We start from the raw sequence: 17,442 nt of genomic DNA on the forward strand, positions 1-17,442 counted from the left end.
CATACCAAGGTTCATCCCATGACGATGGTGGCCTTAGAATGGGAAGGGGCTACTAGCCAAAACAAGGTGGTCATGTCCTCTGCAATTCCAATGTTATGTTATAACAATTTGTAGAGCGCAAAGCTACTCAAGAGTGTCCCTGCGCTAAAGATGTACGGCACCAAATTAAAAAATGAATCAGATTGTGTGAAAATCCAGGTTTTCAGTTTCTTTTTGAAAACCGAGCGATCCCTGGTTAGGCGTAGATCTCTCAGTAGTTTGTTCCAGTTGAGATGAGATAAAAGGATCTGCCGCCCATTCTAAGTCGATGGATCCAAGGGACTCTAGCCTGATCAGCAGAGCAACGTCTTTGCTGAAATGATCTCAGACTTCCGCATGGGCTGAGTTAGAGCTAAGATCCCATGCAGCCATACTGGGAATACCTGAATGGGTGTGTGTGAAAACTAGAGCACAGTGCAAAGCCCAGGGTAAAAAAAAAAAGTCGTTGAGGCCTGGAACCCAAACCTACAAGAGAACATGCAAGAAGACTTAGAAAAAAAGCTCAGGTCCCCTCTCTTTAGGGAGAAGACCTGTCTGCTCTTGAGGGACTGAGCCCTGGGAATTTGGGACTTACCAGGCAGAACTCCTAGGCCCAGGGGGACCCTCTATGGAAGATCTTTGCCAGGGACAGAATAGCTGTCCCACTCTTGAGAGCCTGAGACTGCAAGCTGATGACCGTAAACGGGGAGATGTCCGTGGCGCCAACAGAACCTATTTGGACGAGGGACTCCCGTATACAGAGACCCCAATCTTGGTGCCGCTACGAGAGTGGTAGTGCCTCACCAATACAGCGAAGTCTTACTCTCTTTAGAACATGAAATCCCCCTAGCTGGGTATCGTGGCCAGACAAAGACTTACAGTAGGTTAGTTACCCATATCTAATGGCCAGGTATGTCCCAGAAAATGAAGTCGTTTTGCAGCTCATGTTAGCTGTCAAGCCAGTGGCAAGATATGTAGCAAGCCAAAGGTCCCCTCAATTCCTCTGCCAGTGGTTGGGGTGCCATTTGAGAGGGTAGGCATTGACATTGTTGGTCCCTTTGACCCCCAAACAACCTCAGGAAACAGATGTGTGCTGGTGGTAGTGGATCATGCTACCAGATATCCTAAAGCAATTCCTCTTGGGACTGTCACCGCTCCTGCAGTTGCTAAGGACCTCATGAATATTTTTACTAGAGTGGGCTTTCCCAAGGAGACTGTTTCAGACAGAGGCAGTAACTGCATGTCTGTGTATCTAAAAGCCATGTGGGCTGAGTGTAGGATGACTTGTAAGTCTACCATCCCATATCACCCACAAACAAATGTTCTGGTTGAGAGATCAAACGGGTCTATGGAAGGAAGGGACTCCCTGAAAAACTCAGTAGGAGATGGGATGTCCTTTTGTCATGCCTGCATTTTGCTTACAGGGAGGTGCCACACAAAGAAGTAGGCTTTAGTACCTTTGAGCTTCTGTTTGGCCATCCTGTGGAAGGTCCACTAAGGAAATGCTGGGAGAAGCCTCTCCTAGAACCAAAACGGGATATAGTAGACTGTGCTTGGCCTTTGTTCCAGGATGGCCGAGTACATGGAGAAAGCCAATAAAAACCTTGAGGCAAGCCAGGAGCTCCAGAAGCAATGGTTTGACCAATAGGCTCTTACTTTTGTTTGCACCAAAACGGTCAGCCTGTAATGACAGTCTTGCATGAGTTTGGTGAAGAGTCCCTTAAGGTGGTACGGTTCGTGCTGCAGCCCTTTGGGACCCTCCTTAGTAACTCATGCCTTAGGTACTAGGGGTACCATTTACTATGGACATATGGAGAGTGCTTAAAGTATAGTCAATTGGGAAAGATTTGTATTGTTTTTGGGAAAGAGATCTGGCACCTAGAACCTGGTTAGCAGGAACCCAGTGCCCTTCCAGTCTAAATCACGCCAATGGCCAGGCAAAAAGTGGGGGGGACCATTTCAAAAAGGGGCTCTTTCCTATAACTGACTTTAGCGTGTAGCATTAGAGGCTGCCACCCCTGAAAGCACCTCCGCACCCAGACACCCAATGGTAGGTAAACTTGAACTCTTGGTGCTTTCTTGACCTTGGCCCGTACTTACCTTAAGTCTAGAAGAGCAGTCCTGTAAGTTGTTTGTAAGTGTACCTATGCTGTATGTTTCCTCCATAAGATAACATTACTGACAGCTGTCATTTTCTACTATTTTACTGTAAAATATGATCACGTCTAAAGTACTTACCCGATAATCTTGGAGTATACAATTGTTTAAAGTGTTATTTTTCTAAATTGGTCTCAAGTTTCTTCCTGAGTGCGTCTCATGTATTGACTGTGTTTTCAACAAATGCTTAACATTGTCCTTTGTGCTTAAACTGCTTTCCCACACTACCATAAAAGAGAGCATTTGAGATTATTAATTTAAGCCTTGTAAGCCAATAAGGGTTGTATGGACTTTCTACATAGTGTACCTCATTTTGGTACACTACATAAAAAGCCAGCTTCCTGCAGAATCGCATTAGAAGTAAAATAATAACAATCTGGGCAAGGCCCAGAGAGTACAAAAGAGATGCCTAGAGGGCAAAACAAGGACCCTGCCCTCCCCAAACAGTTAATAAAAAAACAAAGTTTTCCTATGTAAGTAGAAATGTTCATGTAAAGTGCACTAATGTGTTTTTAAATATTAACAAAGACAGCCATTAACTTGATTTGAAACCGGTTGTTGTTGTTGAACCTTGTAAACGTGATGTCGGGCAAACTCTCAATTCAAGCACAGTTTGTGCAAAAATAAAATGTAGCCTGGCTGAGCCTGGTCTCATTGTTTGTTTCCATAGGTTGCAAGTGGGATGATCTTGGTCATGGCGTTCTTCCTAATAACGTACACCTTCCATTCTACATGGGTGACTAGTGAGGCCTATTCCTCTCCATCCATTGTACTGTCAGCACGAGGTGGAGATGGCAGCAGAATCATCTTTGATGATTTTCGTGAGGCATATTATTGGCTCCGTCACAATACCCCAGAGGTACTGTATTCAGGGTTTTTTCCCTCTGAGCTGTAGAAGCCTCATGTTGGGTAAATGTTAAGTAAAAGTTGGCAAATGTTATTGTAACTTTTAATATTTTGGTAGCATTGTTTGTGTGATCTAATCAGTATTGTAGTGACTGTAGCAGGGTTAAAGTTCTTATGTTTGAAAATAATACTTGGTCGATGCAAGCAAACTAATAATCTGTTAAAACAATCTGAAGGCATGTTTTTATAAGGTAAAATATCATGTTTTGTATTCTGCCAGAACGTAATTCACAAAAACTATTGACTGATGCTGAATCTAGCTTTTGGATCCAACTTAATTTATCCAGTATGAAAGCGAGATGTGACAGAAACATTCAAAAGTTTGATGGGAAAGGTTATTTGCAATACAGAGGTAAACCCTTGTTGACTTGAGGCTCTGAGGAGACCATGTTTTGAGGTTACGGCAAAGTACATTTTGGAGAAACAAAGATGTATTTTGTCAAAGAGTAGTGGGTAACTAAACAACTTCCAGCCCCAGAAGTGACAACAGAAACAAGAATGCATTGGAAAGTAGCTCACTTAGGGGCATATGTATCAACATCACCATTTGCGATTCTCAAATAGCGATTTTTAAAGAATCGCTATTTGAGAATTGCAAAACGGGATGTATTAAAAAAAATGCAAACTTTTTGCGATTTCTTAAAATTCCTTAATTGCGATTAGCAAATTGCGAAATCGCAATTAAGGAATACCTGCCCATTCATTCCTATGGGCCAGGAGGCCCATAGGAATGAATGGGAAGTAATTCTGAAATAGTGATTCGCAATTTGCTAATCGCAATTTGAGAATAATTTCAAAGGTGCAAGGGTGTCATGATGACACCCTGATGCACCCCTGAAATGAGCATGTGTGTGCATATGGCGCACATACATGCCCTAAGGGTATGTATGAGCGCCACGTGGCACTTTGTAGAATTCAAAAAAGTGCTTTTTGAAAGGAAATCGCAAATTACCACCAACTGGAAGTTGGTGGTAACTTGCGATTTCTTAAGGATAATTCGCACAACTTGGGTGCTTTTTACATATCATTTAAGAAATCGCAATTTGCGATTTCTTAAATGCTTACGCAAAATTAAGAACGCTAAATTAGCAATTCCTTAATTTTGCGATGGGATTTGGCTCATACATCCCGATTACCGATTTTTTTTTTAATCGCAAACGCTGTTATTTTGCGAATCGCAGCGTTTGCGATTAAAAAATCGTTTGATACATATGCCCCCTAGAGATTAAGGGGGTTTCTAAATAGTCTGAAGAAAACTGACTGACTTGATCAACGTAGTGGGCCTTGTAGACTATTCCCTTAAAAGGCGAGAGAGGGCTCTTTAAATTAGGCTGATTTCTGTTAAAAATCTCAGCCCTCTAATATCTAGTGAAAGAAGTCTCTTGGTATCATTCTAGCAGAAAACTAAGGAGTCCTGACTGTTGGCAATTCTACTGTAACCCTAAAAGCATAGTTTCTTCTTTCCAAGGTCCACCTTTTTAGACTTCCCCCCCCAATGTTTAAGCTAATGCGCAACCTGGCTTTCTTTAAGAAAACCCTGAAGATGTTCCTGCTTTAGTTGGCAAGACCAGTCCCCTAGACACCTACCGGGTAGTGTGAGCGTTTCAGTGCCTTGATTCATTCATTCATTAATGTATCTTTTGTCAATTACATTTGCTTTTGAGGTGTCAGAAGATTCAAACTGGTTATTGTGAGTACATGCCACACATCTGAGATCACACGTTTGTGGATATACCAATAGATTCTTGATATTGTTGAAATGTGACATGTTTTTCTGATAGAGGCGCCTGGCCGCAGATCCCTTACCCTAGAGAGTTATCCCCAGATGTCAGACTGGATCCACAAATTTTCAAGCAGTTACCCCTGCATGGCAGTACGTGCCATTGTTCGCCTCTGCAGCGTCTGCGCTGGAAGTGGCGTATGCGGTATCTATCTAGGTGGCACCACGGCACTCTGACGAAGGTCTTTCCTTTCCGTGCCAGATAGCGCAGATCCATGAAGAGCTAACCCCTAATAATTTTTTTATACTGGCCTTTTTGTCAACGTTTTGTCAAGTATTTTGTTTAGAAAAGTCTTTTCTCCTGGTGTTACAGGGATGCCCTCCAAATAACAGTCTGTTTTCAAACGATGTGGCTCCAATCACAGGCAAATGTTTGTGACATGAGTCTCAACGTGGTCCAAATGTGTTTCTTCCCAGGCTAATACGTCCTCGCCTACTGGGCACATTCAATTAATATTCCTTTGTTTTTTTATTTGCCCTTTTATTTTTCCTTTTATATTTGACCAAAATTCTTTTCTATATATTTGTTTTTCTTGAATTGGTTTCTCAGAAATGGATTTCTATTATTTTGTTTTTCTAGAATACTCCTTGAGTAATTGATATCAGACTAAGAGCTAGAATATTTTCCATTTGATTTTTTCCCAGATAATTTATTTCGTATATACTTAAACAATCTTCCATAACTTGTCAACCGCACACAAAATGCTTGTGCTTCATAAAAAACTATGTTGTTATCTGTGGGGACAACGTCTTCTTTGTTGGATAGGCAATTTTTTGTACGATGAGTCCTCTATGTAAGACATGTGCACCAGGAGAACTGGCATGCTCATGCAATCAGGCTGAAGGCAGATTAAGTTTATTTCCTCTGGTAAATTCCTTCAGAGGTGATTTGTAAGGTAGGCACTAATAAAACCCTCCCCTGCTCTCCATAGGAACAATGTGTTGAATGTTGGGTTGACATTAGATGTCAATTTCTCTTACCTTGATGAGGTGAGGATTGTGCTGATTATTCAGCTTTCTTTCTAGCTGTCAACCCCATTATTTTGTATGACTGGCACTTTTTCCTGTAATTACAAATTAACAGTATGGTGGATTTGGAAGTATGTACAAGATACGAACCAAAAAGACTCTCCTTTTACCAGCAGGCCCTTTGGAACCATCATGCTCCCTAGTCTCACAATGAGACTATATGAGTAGGTAGATGGAGAGAAAAAGAATGTGCTAGTGGGTCTGTGCCAGAGGATATTAGCCATAAGCAGGTGGAACAACGTGTTTTAGGTCTTTCAATGTTTTTATCCATCTTTATTGCTTTTTATGTAACATATCCACATTATACACAAACTGCTAATTTTGAACCAGTTTCAAGTTCTCAACAGGACATCAATAGTCTCATCTTCATCCCATGTAATGAACCTCCGCCTCAATGTTCTTACCAGACATTCCAAATTTTATGGTATTTGCATGGGCATTCTCAAGCTTTATACAGTTTTTTTTCCCATCTGCGGCGCATTGATCATGCCACATATCAGTTGTAGGGTCGGGGGTTCAGCAGCAGTCCAGTGCCTTGCGATGTCCCACTTCACCACACGGAGGCCCATTACAGGCAGGCGGCACATGCCCACTGAGTCTGATTGATATATATATATATATATATATATTCCCAAAGCCATGCCCTTGCATTAAGAAACGCACTCCTCCAGCCAGTGATTTTCACAAACCTTTAATTCAAAAGGAACAGGCGTGCAATTCCGATTATTTTGTCCCTCTGCCTGACGCGTTTCAGAGCATTCATGCTCTTTCCTCCGAGGCAGTTTGAATGCACACGAGTTTTCAGCTCCCACAGTTCCCTGCGTGATGATGTATTTTTATAGGCCTCCGGGCATTGTTTTGGGGGAAAAAAAAAATATATATATATATATATATATTTTTTTTTCTTTTATTGTTGCAGATTAAAAACGTGCCTGTGCAAAAAAGTCTTAACAAGCAAGTGCCCAGCCTGACGCGTTTCGACTGCCCCACGGAAGTCTTGAATATATATTTATATATAATCTTTCTCTCTCTTTCTTTCTTTCTCCCCCCCAATATAGCGTGCTTTTGGTCAGGGTGTGAGTGTAGCCAACCGCCTGACTGATTGTCATGCTTTTTACCTTTTAATGTGAAGAATACTCGCATAAAGGATATACTTTGTGTTTGTAGCGTGCGCTGAATGCCAAAATAATACAGAAAAAAATATTACAAGCAATTAAATTAAGCTAATTGATCAATAAAAGTCGTGATTGAGCATAGCTTTTTGTTTCGTTTTTTTACTTTGAAGTACTAACTATTCCACTTACTCATTGTTTCAGGACGCTAAGGTCATGTCTTGGTGGGATTATGGGTATCAGATCACGGCGATGGCAAATCGAACGATTTTAGTGGACAACAATACTTGGAATAACACTCATATATCCCGAGTAGGACAGGTATGCAAAACCAGACATTATCTAACAAGAACATTACCAATAATTCTGCTTACTTCTTTGCAGGGTTCTGGATTTCGTTGTATATTTATTTTAATATTAGATTGTACATAACATTGGGAGAATTGTTTATTTAGCATGCTATATTCTTACAAAAGAAGAAATTTAATTGTAACCTCTTTATTGTAAACCATGTATAAATTACGCACTTATGATTAGCATTAGACTGTTTTTTAAATGTTCAAATAAAATTCTGTGGTGTGTTTGTTTCCTGATTATGGGGTCGTCTTAGAATATCTGATGATTAGAATCCTTCTGACTATGTGTGAGATCTTGAAACAAGTTCTCATAGCTAATCTTTTTTTTTTAATGATCTCAAACACATTTTCTGCTTCCCTGCACCCTCCGCCCCCCCCCCCCCCCCCCCAGCCCATTATAATTATCTACTGCTAAGAAAAGCTGTACTCGTCAGGGTTTGCTAGTTTTAGAAGTTGATGAGCTTTACTGTCCCACAGGACCATGCTAGTGGCGAGTTTTGCACTTTTCAAGTGCTCATTGCCAAGAACAAGAAAGCTCAAAGTGTTACGCAAGTTCACTTTAGCGCCCTATCAAACTGATTTTCATCTGTGCTTGTTGCTGAGGTGGGTTATTTTATTAATTCAGAAGATACCCATGATTTCAAGTAACACTTCATTCTCCCTCATAAATTCTTTGCTGAGTTTGTTCAACATTTATATAGAATAGTTAGAGTATTCGTGAATACAGGGTTAGTAACCAGGAACGTTTGTGCAGTGGTGCTTGACCTGCAAAGGTGTCTCATTTGGAATCCATGTCAGTTCAGCAATATTTTTCATAGGTTTGGATTGATTTCCTGGTGGTGATGTACAAATTTCAAGAGACTGGACATTTTCTCATGATGATTGATTTCTCTTGTGAACTTCTCACTTGGGTTCTTCGTCCAGTTTGCTATACCTAACAGCATTTTGAATGCTAGTAGTTTCCATGATGGAGAAGGAAACATCGTTTACTTTTACTTTAGGTTGTCCTCCAGACCATTATCCTCATATTAACCAATCCAGTGACCTCCCCAAAAGGTGACCAGTATCTTTAACAAGGTTCAAATGTCAATGACTTGAAGTTTTTCTGGAGCTCATTGACATCGACCCTGAATTGGGCTGGGTGACATTTCTACAAAAGAACCTTGGTGTATGTGCTTTTTTTTTTATGAAACCTTCCAGCTTAATGGAATATTTTATTAATACGACAAAGGTGGACATGATGATGTGATCACAGGTAAGTAACTTAACCTTAAGAGCCTGCCCTGTATTTAAAGCACAGAACATCATTGCCTTGAGGTGATGTGATTTGCCTTGGCCCTTTTGTGTGTGATTCTAGTTGGCAGTACAGTCAGCAGTCACATGTTCTACTTTTATTTTCTTAGGCAATGGCATCCACTGAGGAGAAGGCTTATGAAATTATGAGGGAGCTTGATGTCAGCTACGTCTTGGTTATATTTGGCGGCCTCACCGGATATTCTTCTGATGGTAATGGGAATGTGTTGCTGTTAGAATGTTCATCTTAGACTTGGCAAACAGCGAAAATTGAGCTGGATAGTGTTACGAACGTTGTGCAGTAGGTAAAGTGCATGAGTGAAGGAGTGTTTTTCTAAAGCACTTGTCCCAAACTACACTTCAACTGCTGTCATGCTGCGAAAAATGTACATTGTTTAATCCAGTAGTTTGTTTTAAAGTTAACTGTAGAAAGCTGGCTCTCAGTATAGTGCAGCAAAATGAGGTACACTGTGCAGAAAGTCCAGGCAAACCCCAAAGGAATTACAGAGGCACAAATGACCCCATAAGTACTCTCTTTTTGGTAGGGTAGTGTGGGCGAGCAGTTAGGCATTTCAGAGGATAGTGCTAAGAATTTCTTGCACACACAAAGGCAGTAAACGTGACACACACTCAAAGAAATCTAGCACCAATCTATAAAATAAAATGGACTATTATATAAATTTAGATACCAAGATCATCCAAATTGGGCAAGTACTTTTCGAGTTATGAATTTGTACAGTTCTCAGAAATGGACACAGTGCATTTTCCCGACTGGCAATGTTATCCTATGGAAGAAAAATGTATAGCATTCAGGCACTTGTCAGCGACTTGCAGGACTGTTCTTCTGGACTTAAGGTAAGTGTGGGGTAAGGTCTAAGGCCACACCAACAGGTCACCTCGAGAGGCTCTGGGGATCCGAGTGCAGAGGTGCGTCACAGCGTCGGGTCCATTCAATGGTAGAACAGTCCGGTTACAAAGATGCTACAGGCTGGGATTTAGGGACCAGTCTGGGAGATCCCACAGAGAGCCTCGACTCTTGAGATCCTCGGGCACTAAGACATCCTTGGTTCAGTTTTCCTCGGGCTGTGGGGCGCAGGTGCAGAGGTGTCATTTGGGGTCGGATTCCGGTGCAGGAGTTGTAGGAACATGCCCCTTTTTGCATGGTTGCCCCCCACTTTTTGCCTGATGTTTGACTAAGTGTGGACTGGGTTCCTGTCAACCAGGTACCCAGGGCCTATGTTCTTTCCCTAAAATTGAACTGTTGCACACCCAATTGGCAATTCAATGGCCACATGTAAGTCCCTTGTGAAAGGTATGATCGTAAGGCCTCTAAGGACTGGAGCACATATTGTGCCACCCTTAGATGCCCAACAGCCTTGGATGGCCCAACCGACGGTGTCCCGGCATCCCAGGACATCCCAACTTACCTCTTCAACCTTTGCTCGCTTCCAGCATATCTTTGTGCCCGAGCCTGCAGTGTTTGTTCTTACCGAAGCTTCCCCATTGAAACCAACAGGTCTCCTGACGTCTATCCAGCACCCGGCCGCCACAGTGCCACTGTGGGTGCATTTTGTGTGCTATATTGGATCCCCCTTTGCCCTAAGATACACCCTAAGAGCTTTGCTCCCACATCCAAGTGTCGTGCCCGTGAGCAACCCCCAATACCTATTGGATAACATTGGGCCTCAGCACTCTGCACCTGGTCGCCCTAGTGCCGCTGAGGATGTTCTTTGAGGGTGATAGCAGATGGCAGCCCTACCAGCCTGTCTCTAGTTTCTGCAAACCTGTGACCTGTGTTGAAGCCAGCAACCTCTGAAATCCCTGGGAGGACTGCTGCCTTTGGAAAAGACTCTAATCTCCTGTGGACAGCAGACCGGTCTTTAAGAAACCTACTCTAAGGATTCGGGATCCAGGCAGATCCGTGTTTCCTGCCCACTCTGCACCCAACGCCCACGGCCCGAGTCTGATTGACTCACCTAAGAAGTGAAGTCTCCCCAGCGATCCTGACCTGGTGTCCAGCATTGGCCTACCTCCCCTGCGCTTCACAGGGCACCTACAGTGTGAATCCAGGGGTCCCCTCCCCCCTCCCTGACTGGCCCCAGTAAGAAAACTCCGACGTCAGAAGGCACTCCTGCACCCAAAGCCCCTGGGCCTTGGTGACCTGAACCAACGGTGCCCCTACATCCCAACTTAACTCTGCTGTTGTTGGTCTTCCTCCTGCAACCTCCAGTGCCATGCCTTTAGCCTCTTTGTCAATAGAAGAAATCCTATTGAAAAGCATTGGGTCTCCGACATTGAATTTGCACCCTGCACCTGGCCGCCCCTGTGCCGCTTGTGGTGTAGGTTTGATGCTGCTTTGTGGCTCCCCCTGTGCTTATCCTAACCCCCACAGCTTGGCCCCTGCAACCGGTCTACTTACCTGCAAGCAGTGTGACTCCAGGCATCCCCTGTCTCCATTGGAAAGCATGGGTGCGAAATCCCATTTTGACCTTTGCATCCAGCCACCCCTGTGCAGCTGGTGGTGCAGATTTGGTACTTGCATGACCCCTGGCCCTTGCTGGATCCAAAGACTGGGAATGTAAGTTTAATACTTACCTGCTTAACCGCAATATTGGTTTTCCCCATAGGATAACATTGGACTGTGTTGTAACATTTCTAAGTGTCGATTTTTCAATGTGAAAAATATTTTGACTTAAAAAGGTACTTAACTGATTACAAAGACCTTGGACTCAAATTTAATATAAAATGCAAAGTATGTTTTAGTAAAATTGGTTTGGATCTCGTTCTTGAGTTGTGTGTCCATTATTGATCACTATTGTGCAATACATGTTTTACACTCCTCTATGTTATGCATAAGGCTGCTCGCCCGCACTACCTCAAATGGAGCACTTAGAGTTTTACATTGAGCCCTGTACACTTTTGGGGAACTCCTGGACTCTGTGCACGGTGCTCATCCTTGGGGAGGAGGTGTGACAACTCCGCCCAGGATGTGTTTTGTTTCCTGCTTCAGAGAGCAGGGGCTCACAACCCTGGGTGCAGAAACCTGTGTGGTAGTGGTGGCAGGTTGCTTAAAGTCATTCGGAGACCAGAAAAGGATGGGTAGGTTTTCAGGGTGAGGTGCCCTTTGAGTCGACTTTTTAATAAATCCAACACGCATAAGTGTGGGTTTATTAAGAGGAATTGTTTGGTACCAAACACTCCTGGGTTCAGTGAAGCCATCATGGTTCGGGGTAACTCGAGTTGTGAAGTTTCCAGTCCATGTACGGCTTCCCTGGCCCCTTCAATATTAAGATTAGAGTTAAATAATGTAGTGGAATATCTGCTTATGCAGATGTGCCCATGCCCGAGATATAGTGCACCCTACTTAGGGCTTGTAAGGCCTACTAGAGGATTGACTTTCCTATACCTTAGGTTGTGCTGGTTGGCATTGCACACAGACCGTATGCATGGTCCACTGTCATTTGTGTCTGCACCAGGGCATGCAGGCTGCCGTGGCATTTATCACAGCCCTGGTGAGGGGTCCCGAAGGGACCCTTTTCAGTTCCAATGCCATAGTAAATGGTACCAGGGGAATTGTGCCAAATTGTAGTACAGCTTTAGGGAAAAAAACACTAGTATTGGAATGCCCCAAGTACCAGAGATACAATTTACTAAGGACTTACAGGGGGCCTGAAGTTGCTAATTGGGATACAGCTTTAGGGAAAGAACACTGGTACTGGGAACATGGACAGCGGGAGACCAGTACACTTCAGTCAAAGTTGCATCAAAAGCTAGGCAAAACGTTTGTAAAGGAGGTACTGCAACAGAAAACCACTTTCTCACAAGGAGTCAAATCAGGCTTCAGATGTAAAATCAGATTTCGGGTCTAAAGTTAGTCTTTTGGTTCTAACTTCACCTTTGTTAATCAGGCCCCAAGTTGTCTCATTTTTTTGTGCCGTGGTTTGTTGATTATGCAAGCTGAATAAAAATTGCTTTAGTGTCCTTAATTTAGTGTGTTTTTTTTTTAATCAAATATTTTGATTTTTCTTATTAATGGACTTTATGTGATGCATTTAAATACTTTTGAGACTGTTTGTGGTGAATTACTCCCACTGTAACTTTCCATTGACTTCCTGTTTTCAGTTAAATTTGCTTTTGATTTTCTTTTGAGCATGATTAGCTTAGTAACTAAATGGAAAACCCCATTTTTAAAAAACATTTTGCATGTGTTATTTGCACATTCGTTCTGCATTTAATCGGTAATACCGATTTCTGTACGGTTTATCACCTTCATGGATTTTGTTAACCCCTGTTAATGTGCTGCTATGATTTAATTTGTTTTTTGTGAACATTAATTAATTGGGATTTAGTCCCATACAATCAGTAAGTTAAAGACGTGGATTTAACACAGTCTTCAATAAATGATGATGGCATTACAGCCATATATTAACATGGCATTCATTTGTAATGAGATTTAGAAATGCTGTGCGAGTTTTCCACACACTTGCAAAATATGGCTTTGCTCTGTTCGTGCTAAATTATAGTTAATCGGTGTGAGGTGTATGAGTGAGTTCCACTTACAGATTTATTGCAGGCAGCTTTTAGCAGTTGCTGATGGAAAGCAGTTTAGAAACTCATGTTAACAAGCATTAGCAAAGTCAATAGGTCTCACCTTTGGGACCTATTGGTTTTGCCAAGGCCTCTTGTTAAAGCTGCAAAGCATCTGACTTTTTCTCACATAATCATGCATGCATTAGAACACATGTATGCGCCAGCGGATTAAGTTTGGTACCATTTGATTTCATTTTTTTATGTACCAGAAGTTTATTTACCAATCCAAGATGGCAGACAGCACATGGCTTGGTAAATAACAAAAAATAATTTTGTAAGCCTGAAAGCTAAATCCAAAAATTAAGACTATGGGGAAGTGGGGGGCTAATCAAAGAGCGAACGGGGGGCTGGTGGAGGCAAGGAGGGGAAAAGCATTGTACGAGGGACAGAGAAACACGAGGGGTGGGGAGTGGCATGCATGTAGAGAACTGCGTGGGGGGAGATTAGAGGAGAACACAAGTGCTAAGAGGGTCAGGGAGAAGTACACAAGAGAGAAATGGAGCACATGGGAGAAAGGAGTGTGCTGGAAAACACATGCACTTTCATGGAGTGCTTTGTTCCCTAAAAGTGAGCTTAGTAAGGTTATAAGCCAGCCAGTTGGTGAGAGGGTAAAGAGACTACGCTCCAAGGGAGGATTAAACGGAAGATAGATAAGCTAAGTCAAAGACAACCATTGAATAAGAATTTAGCAGATGCGTGACAATAAACCAACCAGTGGTAAAGAATGGAAAGACTAAGTGCTTGTAATTTCTTTGTATGCTCCCAATATGTCTTTTGCAACCAGAGAGCTTGCACTGTCTGGTAGGTGTGACATAATAAGTATCCTATGTACTGTACAAAGCTCTTTACTCAATTAAATATTTGACAAGATTCACATGTGAAAATGTATGCGAATTCTGGGAGCTGTTTGCAATTTAGTTCACAGAAGTAAATCTAATTTCAAAGTTATGATCAAACCATAGTTTAAATGCAGACTTATGATTGCACCACCATAATCCATAAATGGATTTCGAACTTTTATTGGGACTCTGTGTTGCCAATTGGGAATTTGCGGAGAGCAGAGCATGGAAGAAACTTGCATTGTATGTTACACTTGCTGTTCAACTCATTTATAGAAGATTTGTTTTTTCTCTGTTTATTTAGATATTAACAAGTTTTTGTGGATGGTGCGAATCGGGGGAAGCACAGATACTGGCAAGCACATAAAGGAGCACGATTACTATACCCCAACAGGAGAGTTTCGTGTAGATCGAGAGGGCTCCCCAGTATTGCTCAACTGCCTTATGTACAAGATGTGCTATTATCGATTTGGGCAGGTGTACACAGAAGCTAGTAAGTACTCTTCGATTTCGTGTAAATCTGTATTACCTGTGTGATTACAGTTTTCATTCATGGCTGTTCATGGGCAGGATATTTGTAGGATTTTTCCGAAAAAGGAACAATGACAGATCATTCTGGTTTACCAGCACACCCTGACTTAACAAACATTCAATCAAATTGAAGAGCATTATTTGTGCAGTTTTGTCTATCATTGTGACACAGTGTAAAGCTGATTCACAGCAAAAGCGTGCATCGATACATCAGACCCACCCTCTCCACTCACCTATAAAGGAAAATGTAATATTTATTTTTTTAAAATATTTGTTTTGACCTTTTTTGCATTCATGTATACAAACAAATAACAGACATTATTTATCATTCATTTAACCTCTTGCGTGCCCCGCCCTTTCCCCGCCCTGTGCCGGGCTTTCTATTAGCGGGCGGGGTTCATGACGAGATGGTCTCGTCATGGGCACAGCGCAACCGCGGCCCATGACGAGACCATCTCGTCATGGGCACTGAAGGGGTTAAAGTGAATTCAAGACCATGCTTGTAGTATATTGATGTAGGCCAAAATAACAGCCTTCCATAACTTTGGGTTAAATCTTATCTCTAATTGTAAATAGGTATAACCGTATGAGATATGCTCCCCTGAATATCTCCTAAGCTCATGCTATTCCATGTCAAATTAAATGTCAGCACAGTACATACCAATATTTTTAATTCTTCAAAGCATCTTTAGTTTTTTAAGGAAACTTCAAATACTCCTTTTCTCCACTAGAAATGATTTCTAATCACGAACCAAAACCTGGAAATGTCTCAAACATGATGTTCACATTTTGGTGCAATAAAGTAATTGCTGCAATTAGGGTACCGCATAATGCTGTGTAGTGAGTGTTGGAAGAAATTAATAATATCAGTTTAGTACAATCAGTAGGATTATCAACCAAGTCTCCCATTCGCTGTTCAATGGATATATTCAGGAGTTAGCCAATAGTCTGTGAATTCACAGTTATGAGGGTGAACTAGGATTACAAGCGATTAACTTAATTTTGTAGCTTCGTATGTTCTAGATAAACCTGACAGCCACACAGATTCAAGTAAGTGTAAGATGCTGTAATTGAGATTCAAGCTGTCGAGGAGAAATGCTTGGGATAAATCAGATCTGAATATGTTACAGATGTGCTGGGTATTTGTATGTCAGAATGTATGTCCTTGGAGCATCTTGTTACAGACATGCCTCTTGAATTGATACCTACTGCTTGAAAACTACATGTCCTGACAAAACCAGACCTCCAGCAAGGTGTAATTTATCAACCATAAATCTCACGGAGCCAAATAGTTCTGAATTTTAAGCATCAGCCAATGGAATTAACCAAGTCAAAATTTGCCTCTCTCCACACCACAAAAGGAGATGGCGCCCCCTGAGAGTAGCTCAACCTCCCACCAAAGCAAAATAGTGGTAGTATACTTCCTTTGTCAAGAATTTTAAAATCTCTATACACCATTCTGAAACCAAACATTGGTTGGCAGCAAAATGCACATGAATCTATAGTAGTACAATTGGTAAACATGTGTTCTAACAGTCATTAGCTTCTGCACATCCTTACATGAAACTTCTCCCCAGGTGCCAAACTGAATGGATATGGAAAATATCTTCAGTAGTTATTTGTCACTGGCACTAGGAGGTGCATTATAATCGGTGGACACAAGTGACTTTGGAAGAGCATATAGGGCACTACTAAAATCAGCAAAGTTGTTTTTTCTTTTTCCGGGCCTCTTCATCGATGTAAGATATTGAGCAACTGAGTTTTGCTTTTTTCCCTTCATTTCTTACGCACATTCATTTCAGTACTCTAGCCTTTTTGAAACATTGTCTCCCCCAAAGTTCTCTGGCTTTGTCATGTACCAGGTCAAGGAAGGAACCCATAAAAATACCATCTAGGGGGGTTTAGTGTGTCTAACAAGGCCTCCTCTTGTGACCTATGTGTAGCTATGCACTCAAAGCCATCATAGAGCATGATTCCAAGATAATACTGGCTTCTCATCTCATTGAGAAAAGGGAGACCCCTCTTTTAGTTTATGTTCCGCTCCAGAAGTCCCCTTTTGTAGCCAGAGCAATCGGAACATAAGCACACACACTCTTTCTCCCAGTGCTCCACATCTGAACCAGTTCCATTTTGTAACCTGTTCAACCTGGTACCTTATTCTCTGTAGGGGCTTCCTAAACCAAATTGAGGTTTTCCAGTGAGCCACGCTAGAAGTGTTTTCTTACAAACCCTGCAGACACTATTCCGTTACCACCGATCCGAAGCAAAAGAGGCTCCATATTAACCCAGACACTGGCTATATTCGCGTAAAGGCACCTCAGAAATGCAAAATTCAAGAAGAGGACACTTTTAACATCCCCTTGAAGAAAAAGTCTGTGGCTACAAGTCCTTTTCATATACCATCGCCTCCACCTCCAGCACCTCCGTCACCACCTGAGAATCCTTTGCAAATTACACCGCTGGGTTCTCCTCAGTCTCATCATGAGGATGATAATGCAGATGATGGAGGTGGGATGGATATTCCAACCGATCCATGGACAGATTACTCAGCGGATCTCTGAGGTGATAGTGATCCAGACCTTTACCCGGCCAAACCATCTCCTCCGGATGACAATTGCTTCACGCCAAGAACTCATTGCCAGGGCTGCACATTACCATGGGGTAGAGCTCCACAAAGAATCACTAGAGGAAGATTTTTTGTTTGAGACTTAAGCATCCACACACAGGTCATCACAATCACTTTCAATGCTTAAAGGCATGATGCAACATGCTGATGAGTTTTTTAAAGACTCAGTCAGAGCATGCATCTTAACATCTAGAGTGGACAAAAA

General features: G+C 42.1%; 1 protein-coding gene across 1 annotated transcript in view; it reads left to right on the top strand.

The window, feature by feature from the left end:
- Positions 1 to 17,442, top strand: part of STT3A (STT3 oligosaccharyltransferase complex catalytic subunit A) — a 145,783-nt gene that overhangs the window by 96,167 nt on the left and 32,174 nt on the right. The window contains exons 13-16 of the mRNA XM_085647394.1: positions 2,846 to 3,034; positions 7,207 to 7,323; positions 8,762 to 8,864; positions 14,385 to 14,573. Coding sequence (XP_085503520.1) covers positions 2,846 to 3,034; positions 7,207 to 7,323; positions 8,762 to 8,864; positions 14,385 to 14,573 — 598 coding nt within the window. The remainder of the gene's footprint in view (positions 1 to 2,845; positions 3,035 to 7,206; positions 7,324 to 8,761; positions 8,865 to 14,384; positions 14,574 to 17,442) is intronic.

The sequence above is a fragment of the Triturus cristatus genome, chromosome 3_2 (assembly GCF_964204655.1).
Source record: "Triturus cristatus chromosome 3_2, aTriCri1.1, whole genome shotgun sequence".
In the NCBI taxonomy this organism is placed as follows: domain Eukaryota; kingdom Metazoa; phylum Chordata; class Amphibia; order Caudata; family Salamandridae; genus Triturus; species Triturus cristatus.